Source organism: Aethalodelphis obliquidens, unplaced genomic scaffold (assembly GCF_003676395.1).
Source record: "Aethalodelphis obliquidens isolate GAN/ISIS:26980383/991018 unplaced genomic scaffold, ASM367639v1 scaffold3, whole genome shotgun sequence".
Lineage (NCBI taxonomy): Eukaryota > Metazoa > Chordata > Mammalia > Artiodactyla > Delphinidae > Aethalodelphis > Aethalodelphis obliquidens.
Genome location: NW_020837947.1, coordinates 7,597,403 through 7,612,941, shown reverse-complemented (window position 1 = coordinate 7,612,941; position 15,539 = coordinate 7,597,403). Strand labels below are relative to the sequence as shown.

The 15,539-nt window shown below is 44.7% G+C and overlaps 1 protein-coding gene across 1 annotated transcript in view; it reads left to right on the top strand.

Annotated features, from left to right (window-relative positions):
- Positions 1 to 15,539, top strand: part of IGF2R (insulin like growth factor 2 receptor) — a 108,967-nt gene that overhangs the window by 66,933 nt on the left and 26,495 nt on the right. The window contains exons 23-29 of the mRNA XM_027081948.1: positions 1,132 to 1,302; positions 2,101 to 2,244; positions 2,325 to 2,500; positions 2,763 to 2,850; positions 3,305 to 3,520; positions 10,461 to 10,591; positions 10,820 to 10,917. Coding sequence (XP_026937749.1) covers positions 1,132 to 1,302; positions 2,101 to 2,244; positions 2,325 to 2,500; positions 2,763 to 2,850; positions 3,305 to 3,520; positions 10,461 to 10,591; positions 10,820 to 10,917 — 1,024 coding nt within the window. The remainder of the gene's footprint in view (positions 1 to 1,131; positions 1,303 to 2,100; positions 2,245 to 2,324; positions 2,501 to 2,762; positions 2,851 to 3,304; positions 3,521 to 10,460; positions 10,592 to 10,819; positions 10,918 to 15,539) is intronic.

The following is a 15,539-nucleotide window of genomic DNA, read 5'->3' as shown; positions in this document are numbered from 1 at the left end:
AATCAGTTATACATACACATATGTTCCCATATCTCTTCCCTCTTGCGTCTCCCTGCCTCCCACCCTCCCAGTCCCACCCCTCTACGTGGTCACAGAGCACTGAGCTGATCTCCCTGTGCCGTCCAGCTGCTTCCCACTACCTATCTATTTTACGTTTGGTAGTGTAGAGCCGTGCTGCCCCAGACTTGCTCCTTACCCTCTTTTTGCCTCAGTTTCCTCCTGTATTAGCCGGGCATCTCTGGTCCCCTGTGAGGGTTAACGTGTTGATGACCCTGGGGTTCTTCCCCTAGCGCAGCCTCCGGTGCTCACCACCCACCCGTGGTCCCCGCCCTGCGGGAGCCCAGAGTAGCAGCCAGCCCTGTCCAGTGGCCGAGGGACACTGGCTGCTCCTCTGACGGGGTCGCCTGCCACTGTGCTAGCTCACTCCCGCTGACCTCCTGCTTCTGGAACTGGGGAGGCCCATCCTCGCCCATCCTCCCCACCTGAGCCTTGGTCCTTGCTGTTCTCTCTGTCCGCAGTGCTCTCCCCTCAAGACTGCCAGGCAGTTCATTTCTTTTCTTCCCTTCTTCAGTGGGGGGGGGGGGCTCAGATGGCACCTTCTCAGGGAGCCCGGCCACTGCGTTGGAAACCGCCATGCCTCTTCCCCACCACCCTTGGGGTTTCTTAGGCCCCGTCCCTGCTGCGTTTTCCTTCGTTTCCAACTGGTCTGTGAGGGGTTGCCTTTTGCTTACTACTTGGGCGCTGGACTGGAGTGTCAGCTCCCAGTAGGGCGGGTTTTCTTGTTTCTTTCACTCCTGTGTGTAGTAAGGAACTTAGTAAATATTGTCCAATAAACCCGTAAAGGAGAGTGGGTGGATAAACGGATATAGCATTTGCACACTTCCTGGAATAGAAGAATGCCAAGACACCGAGTTCACGGTGTACACCATCTGTACGTGGGTCACTATCACAGTGAACGTGGCCACTTTGTAGTTCAGATTGGGTCCCTGAACCAGACCCGGCGCTTCGCCGTGGTTGCCTTAGAGGGTGGCTTGGAGGCTCGTTCCCGGGCACACTGTCCTGGTGCCACACGCGTGTTAGGCTGCACCGTGATTGCTGTGGTTTCCTACAGTCTGGTCTTCTTGTTCGCAGGGAGGGCTGATACTTTCATCATCCGCTTCATCTGCAATGACGACGTTTACCCAGGGACCCCCAGATTCCTGCATCAAGACATTGACTCTGACCTGGGGATCCGGGACACATTCTTTGAGTTTGAAACTGCATTGGCCTGTGTACCTTCTCCGGTGGATTGCCAAGTCATGGGTGAGGCCGGGGGACCAGGAATTAAGAGGCCGGTCAAAAGCGTGTGTCTTTGCCTGCGTGTGTGTCTGTGTGTGTGCGCACATGTGTCTCTGTGTACTGTATGTTTTACTTTACAGGCAGCATGATATATGTGTTACATATTTTCTTTGAATGATACTGGAATTGTAAAGCTTCTCTTGAAGAGAATCTAGATACATAATTAATGGTTTTGAGCTATAGTTTGGGATCAGAAGCTGGTTAAGAACGGAGAAGAAAACTAGGGGAAAAAAATCAAGTACACTGTCAGAGCTTCTTACAGTGTAAGAGAAGAAAAGAACAAGAGGATAAAGCTCCGTAAGGTGTACCTGGATGCTGAGCCGGGTCTCCAGCAGCCCTCATTCTTTGTGGTGGCCCCCAGCCTCACCTCCACACCCGTGGTGATTTGTTGTAATGGAGGTTTTGAGGGTCAGGGCAGGTGTATGTTTCCGTAGGAGAAGCCTCTCGGCTTCCTGGGGATCTCCTCATTTCTCTGTTATGAATATTTTTATTTTTTAAAAAATATTTATTTATTTGGCTGTGCTGGGTCCTAGGTGTGCCAGGCGGGCTCCTTAGTTGCGGTATGCGTGTGGGATCTAGTTCCCTGACCAGGGATCGAACGCGGGCCCCCTGCATTGGGAGCGCCGGAGTCTTAACCACTGCGCCACCAGGGAAATCCCTGTTATGAATGTTAAGTTCGTGCATCCTTGGTCTTTGGGGTTGAAAGGCGGTGCCCAAAGCTGCCAGGAAGGCAGGGAGTTCCAGCGTTTTCATGTGTTTCAGACCTCGCTGGGAACGAGTATGATCTGAGCGGCCTAAGCAAAGCCAGGAAGCCTTGGACTGCGGTTGACACCTCGGCTGATGGAAAGAGGAGAACCTTCTACTTGAGTGTCTGCAATCCTCTCCCGTATATTCCTGGCTGCCACGGTGAGTTCCGAGCAGTGGACTCAGGTTCGTTCTGCCTTTCCTCCCACCCCCGAGTTCATCGGCTTTCCTGGCCCTTCCAGGCAGTGCAGTGGGGTCCTGCCTCGTGTCGGAAGACAACAGCTGGAACCTGGGCGTCGTGCAGGTCAGCCCTCAAGTTGCCGCCAACGGGTCCCTGAGCGTCGTCTACGTCAACGGCGACAAGTGCGGGACCCAGCGCTTCTCCACCAGGATAACGCTCGAGTGCGCCCACACGACGGTGCGTGTCTGCCGTGCCTCATTCTCACGCCCCTCCAGTCTCCAGATCTTCTGTCTGATGTAGAACTTGCCTGAGTTTTCAGGGGTTTTAGGCCATCGATGGGGTTTGACTAGAATGTGCTGTTTCCCCCCAGATCTGATGTGTTTCATAAGTGCCATGTATTTTTCTCGTGGAGGTTAAAAGTTGGGTATTAGTTCTAGCTACCATTTGACTCATTTTTTAAATAAATGAGAACACAGTGAGCTGTTGGTTTCTGTTGTAGGGATCCCCGACCTTTCAGCTCCTGGACGGCTGTGAGTATGTGTTTGTCTGGAGAACCGTGGAAGCCTGTCCCGTCGTCCGCGTGGAAGGTAAGACCCAGCCCTGCTCACTGATGCTGGTGAACGTGTGAAGTAGGGGGTGTTCTAACAGCGTCTTAGATGTGAAGCCCCAGGCATGATCATGAAGCGTCCATTAGTGGACGGACAGCTGCTTATCCTTGATTTTTTTCACTCCACTCCATTGCTCACTTTGCCAGCTACGTTTTCCTCACCTACCCAGACTGACGGACTCTCGGCATCTCACGCTTGAGAATATGAACGTGGGGTTTGGTTTTGTTTAAGTGGATCTTCATCCTGTGACCTAAGCTTTTCGAGAAAGCTGTTTGTCAGGCAGTTTGTCTTATCTATACAGACAAAAGGAGAGAACGTGGAAGTGATGTTTAATGCCTCTTTTAAGACAGTACTTAGCTGATTAAAAGTTGCAGAACTTTTGCCTCAAGGTGTGAGTGTGTGTAATTGCCCTTCCCTTCTCGTGTTCTTGAAGGGGACAACTGTGAGGTGAGAGACCCAAGGCATGGCAACATGTATGACCTGAAGCCTCTTGGCCTAAATGACACCATCGTGAGGGCTGGTGAATACACCTATTACTTCCGGGTCTGTGGAAAGCTGTCCTCAGGTGTCTGCTCGACCGATGACAAGTCCAAAGTCATCTCATCCTGTCAGGCAAAGCGGGGACCCCAGGGATTTCAGAAAGTGGCAGGTACCATGGTTGTTTCTTCTCTTTTTGCAAAATGATGGAATTCCACATTTAAGATGTTATGATTATATCTTATGATTTAAGGTCTAAAGATTATAACTTTCCTGAGTAGGAGGAATGTCTGCTGTGTTCCTGTAAAACAGTGTGTGAGTGATTTTTTTTTTTTTAAATCTTTCTTGGAGTATAATTGCTTCACAACACTGTTAGTTTCTGTTGTACAACAAAGTGAATCAGCTGTATGCATACATACATCCCCATATCCCCTCCCTCTTGAGCCTCCCTCCCACCCTCCCTATCCCACCCCTCTAGATCATCGCAAAGCTGATCTCCCTGTGCTATGCTGCTGCTTCCCACAAGCTAAATATTTTACATTCAATACTGTATACATGTCGATGCTACTCTCACTTCACCCCAGCTTCTCCCTCCCCCACCACCCCGTGTCCTCAAGTCATTTCTCTATGTCTATGTCTTTATTCCTGTCCTGCCCCTAGGTTCATCAGAACCATTTTTTTTTAGATTCCATATATATGTTAGCATACGGTATTTGTTTTTCTCTTTCTGACTTACTTCACTCTGTATGACAGACTCTAGCTCCATCCACCTCACTACAAATAACTCAATTTCGTTTCTTTTTATGGATGAGTAATATTCCATTGTATATATGTGCCACATCTTCTTTATCCATTCATCTGTTGATGGACACTTAGGTTGCTTCCATGTCCTGGGTATTGTAAATAGTGCTGCAGTGAACATTGTGGTACATGACTCTTTGAATTATGGTTTTCTCAGGGTATATGCCCAATAGTGGAATTGCTGGGTCATATGGTAGTTCTGTTTGTAGTTTTTTAAGGAACCTCCATACTGTTCTCCATAGTGGTTGTATCAATTTACATTCTCACCAGCGGTGCAGCAGGGTTCCTTTTTCACCACACCCTTTCCAGCATTTACTGTTTCTAGATTTTTGATAATGGCCATTCTTCAGAATGGCCAGCGTGAGGTGATACCTCATTGTACTTTTGATTTGCATTTCTCTAATAATTAGTGATGTTGAACATCTTTTCATGTGCCTCTTGGCCATCTGTATGTCTTCTTTGGTGAAATGTCTATTTAGGTCTTCCACCCATTTTTTAATTGAATTGTTTGTTTTTTTGACATTGAGTTCCATGAGCTGTTTGTATGTTTTGGAGATTAATCCTTTGTCCCATTGTTTCATTTGCAAATATTTTCTCCCATTCTGAGGGTTGTGTTTTCATCTTGTTTATGGTTCCCTTTGCTGTGCAAAAGCTTTTAAATTTCATTAGGTCCCATTGTTTATTTCTGTTTTTATTTTTATTACTCTAGGAGGTGGGTTAAAAAAGATCTTGCTGTGGTTTATGTCAAAGAGTATTTTTCCTGTGTTTTCCTCTAAGAGTTTTATAGTCTTACATTTAAGTCTTTAATCCGTTTGGAGTTTATTTTTGTGTATGGTGTTAGGGAGTATTCTAATTTCATTCTTTCACATGTAGCTGTCCAGTTTTCCCAGCACCACTTATTGAAGAGGCTGTCTTTCCTCCATCATATGTTCTTGCCTCCTTTTTTGTAAATTAGGTGACCATACGTGTGTAGGTTTATCTCTGGGCTTTCTATCTCTGGGCTTTCTATCCTGTACCACTGATCTATATTTCTGGTTTTGTGCTAGTACCATACTGTCTTGATTACTGTAGCTTTGTAGTATAGTTTGAAGTCAGGGAGCCTGATTCCTCCAGCTCTGTTTTTCTTTCTCAAGATTGCTTTGGCTATTCGGGGTCTTTTGTGTTTCCATACAAATTGTAAACTTTTTTGTTCTAATTCTGTGAAGAATGCCATTGGTAGCTTGATAGGGATTGCATTGAATCTGTAGATTGCTTTGGGTAGTGTAGTCATTTTCACAATATTGATTCTTCCAATCCAAGAACATAGTATATTTCTCCATCTGTTTATGTCATCTTTGTTTTCTTTCATCAGTGTTTTACAGTTTTCTGAGTACAAGTCTTTCGCCTCCTTAGGTAGGTTTATTCCTAGGTATTTTATTCTTTTCGTCGCGATGGTAAATGGGATTGTTTCCTTAATTTCTCTTTCTGATTTTTCGTTGTTAGCATATAGTAATGCAAGAGATTTCTGTGCATTAATTTTGTATCTTGCAACCTTACCAAATTCATTGATTAATTCTAGTAGTTTTCTGGTGGCATCTTTAGGACTTTCTATATATAGTATCATGTTATCTGCAAACAGTGACAGTTTTACTTCTTCTCTTCCAATTTGTATTCCTTTTATTTCTTTTTCTTCTCTAATTGCCATGACTAGGACTTCCAAAACTATGTTGAATAAGAGTGCTGAGAGTGGACATCCTTGTCTTGTTCCTGATCTTAATGGAAATGCTTTCAGTTTTTCACCATTGACAATGATGTTTGCTGTGGGTTTGTTATATATGGCCTTTATTATGTTGAGGTAGTTTCCCTCTATGCCCATTTTGTGGAGAGTTTTTATCATAAATGCATGTTGAATTTTGTCAAAAGTTTTTTCTGCGTCTATTGAGATGATCATAGGGTTTTTATTCCTTAGTTAATATGGTGTATCACATTGATTGATTTGCATGTATTGAGGAATCCTTGCATCCCTGGGATAAATCCCACTTGATCATGGTGTATGATCCTTTTAATATGTTGTTGGACTCTGCAAGTATTTTGTTCAGGATTTTTGCATCTATATTCATCAGTGATATTGGTCTATAATTTTCTTTTTTTGTGATATCTTTTTCTGGTTTTGGTATCAGGGCGATGGTGGCTTCATAGAATGAATTTGGGAGTGTTCCTCCCTCTGCAATTTTTTGGAAGAGTTTGGGAAGGATGGATGTTAGCTCTTCTCTAAATGTTTGATAGAATTCGCCTGTGAAGCCATCTGGTCCTGGACTTTTGTTTGTTGGAAGATGTTTAATTGCAGTTTCAATTTCATTTCTTGTGATAGGTCTGTTTATATTTTCTAATTCTTCCTGGTTCAGTCTTGGAAAATTGTACCTTTCCAAGAATTTGTCCATTTCTTCATAGTTGTCCTTTTTATTGGCGTATAGTTCGTTTGTAGTAGCCTCTTATAATCCTTTGTATTTCTGCAGTGTCAGTTGTGATTTCTCCTTTTTCATTTCTAATTTTATTGATTTGCGTCCTCTCCCTTTTTTTCCTTGATGAGTCTGGCTAAGGGTTTATCAATTTTGTTTATCTTCTCAAAGAACCAGCTTTTAGTTTTATTGATCTTTGCTGTTTTCTTTGTTTCTATTTCATTTATTTATGCTCTGATCTTTGTGATTTCTTTCCTTTACTGACTTTGGGTTTTCTTTGTTGTCCTTTCTCTAGTTGCTTTAGGTGTAGGGTTAAATTGTTTATTTGAGATTTTTCTTGTTTCTTGAGGTGAGATTGAATTGCTATAAACTTCCCTCTTAGAACTGCTTTTGCTGCATCCCATAGGGTCATTGTGTTTTCGTTGTCATTTGTTTCTATGTGTTTTTTAATTTCTTCTTTGGTTTCTTCAGTGATCTCTTGGTTATTTAGTAGCACACTGTTCAGCCTCCGTGTATTTGTGGTTTTTACAATTTTTTTCCTGTAATTGATTTCCAATCTCATAGCGTTGTGGTCAGAAAAGATACTTGATACAATTTCAGTTTTCTTAAATTTCCTGAGACTTGATATATGACCCAAGGTGTGATCTATCCTAGCGGATGTTCCGTGTGCACTCGAGAAGAAAGTGTATTCTACCACTTTCAGGTGGAAAGGTCTATAAATATCAATTAAATCTCTCTGGTCTGTTGTGTCACTTAAAGCTTGTGTTTCCTTATTTTCTGTTTGGATGATCTGTCCATTGGTGTAAGTGGGGTGTTAAAGTCCCCTACTATTATTGTGTTACTTTTGATTTCCCCTTTCATGGTTGTTAGCATTTGCCTTATGTGTTGAGGTGCTCCTATGTTGGGTGCATAAACATTTATAATTGTTATATTCTCTTCTTGGATTGATCCCTTGATCATTATGTAGTGCCCTTCCTTATCTCTTGTAACACTCTTAAAGTCTATTTTATCTGATATGCGTATTGCTACTCCAGCTTTCTTTTGATTTCCATTTGCATGGAATATCTTTTTCCGTCCCTTCACTTCCAGTCTTTATGTGTCCCTAGGTCTGAAGTGGGTCTCTTGTAGACAGTATATATATGGGTCTTGTTTTTGTATCCATCCATTCAGCCAGTCTGTGTCTTTTGGTTGGGACATTTAGTCCATTTACATTCAAGGTTATTATCAATATGTATGTTCCTATTACCATTTTCTTAATTGTCTTGGGTTTGTTTTTGTGGGTCTTTTCCTTGTGTTTCCTGCCTAGAGAAGTTTCTTTAGCATTTGTTGTAAAGCTGGTTTGGTGGTGCTGGATTCTCTTAGCTTTTGCTTGTCTGAAGAGCTTTTGATTTCTCCATCGAATCTGAAGGAGATCCTTGCTGGGTAGAGTAATCTTGGTTGTAGGTTTTCTCTTTCATCGCTTTAAGTATATCCTGCCACTCCCTTCTGGCCTGCAGAGTTTCTGCTGAAAAATCAGCTGATAACCTTATGGGGATTCCTTTGTATGTTATTTTCTGTTTTTTCCTTGCTGCTTTTAATGTTTTTTCTTTGAATTGAATTTTTGTTTTATTAATATGTGTCTTGGTGTGTTTCTCCTAGGGTTTATACTGTGTGGGACTCTGTGTGCTTCCTGGACTTGGGTGACTATTTCCTTTCCCACGTTTGTGAAGTTTTCCACTATAATCTCTTCAGATGTTTTCTCAGAGTCTTTCTTTTTCTCTTCTTTTTCTGGGACCCCTATAATTCTAACGTTGTTGCGTTTAGCGTTGTCCCAGAGAGTCTCTGAGATTGTCTCCACTTCTTTTCATTCTTTTTTCTTTATTCTGCTCCTCGGCAGTTATTTCCACCGTTTTGTCTTCCAGCTTACGTACTCGTTCTTCTGCCTCTGTTATTCTGTTATTGATTCCTTCTAGTGTATTTTTCAGTTCACTTATTGTGTTGTTCATCTCTGTTCGTTTGTTCTTTAGTTCTTCTAGATCTTTCTTGAGCATTTCTTGTATTTTCTCAATCCGTGCCTCCATTCTATTTCCGAGATTCTGGATCATCTTTACTGTCATTACTCTGAATTCTTTTTCAGGTAGATTGCCTATTTCCTCCTCATTTATTTGATCTTGTAGGTTTTTACCTTGCTCCTTCATCTGTGATATATTATTTTGCTGTCTCTTTTTTGTTTGTTTTTTTATGAGTGGGATTGTGCTCCTGTCTTACTAGTTGTTTGGCCTGAGGCTTCCAACACTGCAGTTTGTAGGCTGTTGGGTGGAGCTGGGTCTTGGTGCTGAGATGAGGACCTCTGGGAGACCTCACTCCGATGAATATTCCCTGGGGTCTGAAGTTCTCTGTTAGTCCAGTGGTTGAGACTCAGAGCTCCCACTGCCGGAGCTTGTGAACCAAGATCCTGCAAGCCGTGAGGGGTGGCAAAAAAAATAAAAGAACAATAACAAAGTAAAAAATACAGTTAGACTAGGAAACTAACAGGTATGTTAGAAAAAATATAAAAAAAAAAAAAAGGTGGAAAAGGCCTTGGCTGTGGAGGGCGGGGCCTTAGCAGGGGCAAGATTTGGCTGGTGGGCGGGGCCTGTGCTTAGTACCCACAGGGCTGGAAAAGACCCTGGGGGGTGTAGGGGGTGGGGCTCAGGCTCAAGGAACAGAAGGGGCCCAGGCGTGCCTCCCGCCCGCGGGGGACCCCACCTGGGAGCCCAGCAGCCTTCCTGGGTTCGAGTGGGTGGGGCAAACGCCCTTGCTCCTTTCCCGCTCCTCTGGTCCTGGAGAGCCGCCTCCCTCCTGCCTCTCCTGTTCTCTCCTGGCCTCCCTCCTATGTCCCCAGGATCAACCCGGCCTGGAGGGGACCTCTGAGGGTGTAGGACCTGGTCGGGGAGCTGTGCAGACTTCCCTGGCCGATTGGGCGGGGAAAACGCTGGGCCTGCTCCCTGCTGATCGGAGCCCCTGGGGGGTCCCTTCAGGCATGGGAACCCCTCCCCACCTCAGCCACCCCTCAGGGGCGCTGGTCCTGTCGGGTCTCCACTTCTCCAACCCCCTCAGCCCCCCACATCCTACCAGTTTGGTCGGGGGTTCTTCCCGTTCCCTTAGATGTCAGGGTCCCCCACCAGCGTCCGGCAGGCGCCTTAGTTGTGGGGAGATGCGAACTCTGCGTCTTCCCACGCTGCTATCTTGGCTCCGCCTCCGGCCCTCCCCCCCACCCCCGCGTGCCCAATGATGTTTCTGATTTCACTTGATTTTTGTCATCATGACATGTACTGATAAGTGTTGTTAGTGTTTATTTCATTCTTATTTAGCAATACCAGTTACCAATTCTGAGATTATATTCTTCTTTTTATTCCAACTTTGGGACGCACTGGACTATTAATGGGTGTTCTGAGGTAGTACTTTCTAGAACTGAGACAAAGGGGACACATTTCATACAGGGTTGGACTGTAAAATATATAAGACAGGCTGTTGGTCCTCATGCTGTCTCAGCAGCTGGGCAAATGATGATAAGTTTAAGAATCTTTAAGAAAGAAGTTGAAGTAGCTGATGGGGTGAGTACATGGGCCTCCCTGAGGGGCTGTGAAGAGGAAGTGCTATCCTCAGCTTGTCAGGCCAGGGGTCTCTGTACGTCATCAATCCCGTGGTCAGTCTATAAGATCGCAGCCTTGGGCGAGAGGAGGACTGATTCTGGTCTCTACAGTGGCACGTGACGGAGCCGGTGGTCCAGTGCCAATAGGCCGGGCACACTTGGTCTTGTGTTTGTTCGGCGTGTGTGAGGCACCATGTCTGTGTTGACCAGCCTGGGGCTTCCTGAACTGATCCTTGTTGAACTGGCTGCTTCTTGAGCAGGTCTCCTTACGCAGAAGCTGACCTATGAGAATGGGGTGTTGAAGATGAACTACACCGGTGGGGACACCTGCCATAAGGTGTACCGGCGCTCCACGACCATCATCTTCTACTGTGACCGCAGCACCCAGGCGGTGAGTGTGCTCAACCAGCAGGGGGCCGCTCTGCCCTCACCCCTTTGCCTTTGTCTTTACAAAGTGAACCTGCTTTTACGTCTCATAAAACTTCCTGGTCACTGTGTTCACACCTTGATCAGTCTGTGTAGAGTGTAGTGAGCAGGCCCATCCCTTACCATTTGCATCCTTAAAGCGCCGACTACCTGACGTGTCCCGTTTCACGGACACGTCTCTCCACTTCCGCAGCCGGTGTTTCTCCAGGAGACTTCTGACTGCTCCTACTTGTTCGAGTGGCACACGCAGTATGCCTGCCCGCCCTTCAACCTGACCGAGTGCTCCTTCAAGTAAGTCGATGCGGGTGTTGACCCTGGGGCAGTCACGTTTACTTGATAATATTTTGCTTTAATAGTTAGTGGCTGGGGGGGCTTCCCTGGTGGCACAGTGGCTAAGGCTTCATGCTCCCAATGCAGGGGACCCGGGTTTGATCCCTGGCCAGGGAACTAGATCCCTCATGCATGCTGCGAGTAAGAGTTCACATGCCACAACTAAGGAGCCCACATGCCACAACTAAGGAGCCCACATGCAGCAACTAAGACCCGGCACAACCAAATAAATAAATAAATATTAAAAAAGAAAAAAAAGTTAGTGGCTGGGTGGGGGATGGGATTAGATTAGTCAGGTGATTTCTCTAAGCCTTAGTTCCTGAATGTTAAACTGAGGAGTTGGATTAGGGTAACTGCTAAATCCTTCACGACTTTCATATTTTTTGATTACCTTGTGTTAAGGTATCTTGTGTTAAGTGACTGGAGTTGAAACAGGAAACCTTGTATGATTCATGGGTGTGAGTGGATTGGAGTGACCAGGGTGTCCCCTGGCCTCTGCACCTCCCTGGATGCTGCCTGTGTTTGGTGAAAAGGACGTGGAGAGGGAGATGGTGGAGCTGCATGGTGGGGTGTGCGTGTGTGTGTGTGTGTGTGTCTGTGTGTGTGTGTGGAGAGAGCACCAGGGGGCAACACCCACCCTGCAGGTTCTCAGCTGCCATCACCGGTCCTTTGTCCTGTTTCCTGTGGCTCACGTAGGCTCCTGAAATGAGGTGGTTGGCAGCTCCTGAGATAAGGTGGAGGTCTTCACTGTGTGTGAATTTCATCAGCGTCACCCTCAGAACTGTTACAAAATACACATCTTGGGTTCCATCCCTGGAGATTTTGGTTTCACGGGTCTACACATTTCTGGATATTTAAGGGACATGCTGACGTTTCTGTTGCATGAGGACCCAGCCTGAAAAGAATCACTGAGTTACAGCATTCCATCCTGGGGAAAAATTAATCATTTCCCTGTTTCCTTCCAGTTTTTATCCTTAATTGAAGAATCAGTTAAAATGAAAGCTTATGCGTGTATATTGTATGAATTCATAAGTGTAGAAAACTGTGTCAGATGAAGTAAGCTTCCCCCACCTCAGCCTCATCCCACTTTTTACCGTGTCTTCTTGTAGTTCTGTCTGGAGCCTTGCATGACTCTACATGATCGATATACCTGTGCTTGTCAACCTCAAATGGTATCGGTCGACTCTGTCTTCAGACACCAGAAATGTAATTCTGATCTCCTCTCCCCTCTCCCCTGCCCCGCGTTCATTAGTTCCATTTTTATTTCCTCTTCTGGCTGCCTTTAGAATACGGGATGATACACTCTAAGCTCTGTTTCTTGTTTCATCACCTTTAGACATCTCTTGACTTCCCGCTAAGTAAGATGAGGGCCTCGGATGCTGCCTGTCCCTCAGCCGCTCCTCCCACTGCCTCAATGCCAGCAGGCTGTCGCTGGTGCATTGCCAAGGTTTAGAACATGTGTCTCCTGCTGGGTAACTCTAATGGTCTTACCTGCTTTATTCAGAGGGTGGTTCTAAAGCATCAAAAACTAATAAGTGGCGTTTACAGCATAAACATCATTTGCTGCAAAATCACACGGTCTGATTGGATCTGCAGAGAAAAGACATCATCTTGTGTCTCTTAGCTTCCTCTTAACTGAAGGAAGGTAGGCTTAGTGTTTAGGTCAGAAGATTCCCATTTGTTCTATTTCATAAGTTGCTCCAAAAATCATTCCACATTTAGTTTGCTTAATACTTGGAACATAGCTGCCTCGAATAGGTTTTAAATCTTGGCATTTTACGTAGTCTTTCTCTTTTATTGTTGACAGAATAATATGCCTTCCCATCGTATCTCAGACTGTCAGGGCTCTTCACGATGCTGTGTCTACGAATAATCACCGTTCTTCTTCGGGAAGGTCTCAGTTCGGATTTGGGCTGTGTGTTTTCTGCTCTTTGATCAGAGCTCATTTGGGGATCACTCCTGGCTTGGATCCCCTGCTTCTTGGATTTCACGCCCTTTGTCATGGCTTCCTTTTTCGTTTGGTTAGAGTGTATCCTCCTATTAGAGAGGTTGGATGGGAGAGAACCCACGCGTTGTCTGAAAATGCCCATAACTTGCTCTTAAATCTGATTGGCTGTAGTAGGATTACAGATTCAAATTAATTTCTCCTCAGTTTTGAAGGCATTGTCCCATTTCCTACAAGAACTGTGTATGTTTGGTGGAAAAGTTAATTGCTCATCTTCTGTTTTCGTGTTTTTACTCCGTTCTGGAATATTTTCTGAACTTGAGAAAATCAGCTATCCTTTGGAGATTTTCATTTGGAATGTCAAATAAGTCCTTCTCATCATCTCTGAGGATACTAATGATTTTTTTTTTTGTTTCTTTTTAAAAAAATCTCACCATGCATTCCCTGAATTATAATTCATTTTCTTTTAATGGTTGCCTTAAACATGTGTTTTTGATTTAATGGAGAGCTAAAGTTACTGACTATACCCGTCTCCCCAACAGTAAAATAACGTAGAGTGTCGTGGCCCCAACACTCTCTCCCCATCTCCATGGTATTGTGGTCGAGTGCTTTTGTTCTGACGTGTTTTCTTACCTCTTGAATAAGTCATTATTGTGATTTTTAAAAATATCCATTGGTTGCTTGACTATATAAATTTCTTCTTTTGAAGAGGAAAAGAAATGTCTCTATTTCTTTGGCTTACTTCTTCCTCTTTGCATTCTACCCCTTGCTTTTGACTCAGTTCTCTTTCTTTAATCTGTTTAGTATAGTGCTGGTTTGCAGACTATTTGCTTCTGGTCTCTGATGGGGTGAAGAAGAGCTGTGTCCCCTTGCACTAGGGACAGCGAAGGAACCAGTGTCCATTATTGGTTCATCTTGTGGCGCTGGCTCCTTCCACGGTTGCTGACTGGTCCTGGGTACAAATCGCACTGTGAGTCACACTGCTTGGTGGTTCGAACAGAGACTCTGTCGAGTGAAATATTGGTCTTTACTTGAAAAGGCTTAGTTTTATTGTCACTAGCTTGGTACAGAATTCCAGGTGAATACTTTTTTTGTGTGTGTCAGCACTTTGAAGGTAATCTACCATCTTCCGGCGCTTAGTATTGCTGTTAGAGAATCTGCCCCCGTCCGTCCTGTTTTCATTCCTTTGTAGATAACCTACCTTTTCTGTGTATTTTCTCTCGTATTTGTTCTGCAGTCTCAGTCTGATTTGTTAGGTATGGCTTTGTTATTTATGTTGTTTGGAAGTTGATGCTTTCTAAGCTAAAGATGAATGTCTGTTACTCACTTAGGAATATTTGCAGTGATTGTATATTTGAAGGTTGCCTCTAACCTATTCTGTCTCTTTTCTTCTGGGACTTGTATTAATCATATCTTAGGCTTTCCTATTCTATCCACCGTGTCTTCTATTTATTTATTTTTTTAATTTAAAAAAATTTATTTTTTTCATTTATTTATTTTTGGCTGTGTTGCGTCTTTGTTGCTGCATGCGAGCTTTCTCTAGTTGTGGCGAGCGGGGGCTACTCTTCGTTGCAGTGCACGGGCTTTTCATCGCAGTGGCTTCTCTTGTTGCAGAGCATGGGCTCTAGGAATGTGGACTCAGTAGTTGTGGCGTGTGGGCTTAGTTGCTCCGTGGCATGTGGGATCTTCCTGGACCAGGGCTCGAACCCCTGTCCCCTGCATTGGCAGGCAGATTCTTAACCACTGTGCCACCAGGGAAGCCCTCACCATGTCTTTTAGATATCTTATTTATCTGTTTTTGGACTGTATTCTGTTTCCTTAGACCTATTTCCAGCTTAGTGATACTCTTACCAGCTGATTTAATTTGTTGTTTTGACTGTTCCCCTTTTTTAATTTTCATGACTGTCCTTTTCATGCTAGGAGTTCTGTTTGGTACTCTTTCTGTTTTAAAACTTATTTTAGAAACAGTTTATTATTTTTTTTAATTAAAAATTTTTTCTCAATTTATTTTGGCTGTGTTGGGTCTTAGCTGCGGCACGCGGGATCTTCGTTGCGGCATGCGGGCTTCTCTTCAGTTGTGGCGCTCGGGCTCAGTAGTTGCGGCGCGCAGGCTTAGTTGCCCCACAGGGCGTGTGGGATCTTAGTTCCCCAACCAGGGATTGAACCCACGTCCCCTGCATTGGAAGGTGGATTCTTAACCACTGGACCACCAGGGAAGTCCCTGTTGGTACTCTGATTCATCATTTCTTCCCTCCATTCTACCCCCCTTCTTTTATTATAGTTACAATTTCTTCTTTTAGGTCTTTAACCATTTACAATAAGTTTCTATCAGATGGTCCATTATATGAAGTTCTTGAGGACCTGCTTTTGCAAATAAATACCTGTGTCTCCTACATAGGCCGGTATCAATGCCAGCTCCATCCTTTCGCTCTCATCCCATTTATGGCCCATCAACTTTCAAAATATCTAGAGTTCTCTCTTGCGGAAGCACCTCCCTGCCCTGGTTCAGGCCGTCTTCATCTCGCCCCTGCATCGCCGCAGTGGCCCCTCAGGGGTCCCCTGACCCACGCTGGGCTAGTCCTGCACAGTGATTACAGTGGCCCTGTTAGACTGTAAGTCGGCCCAGGCTGTTGCTGTG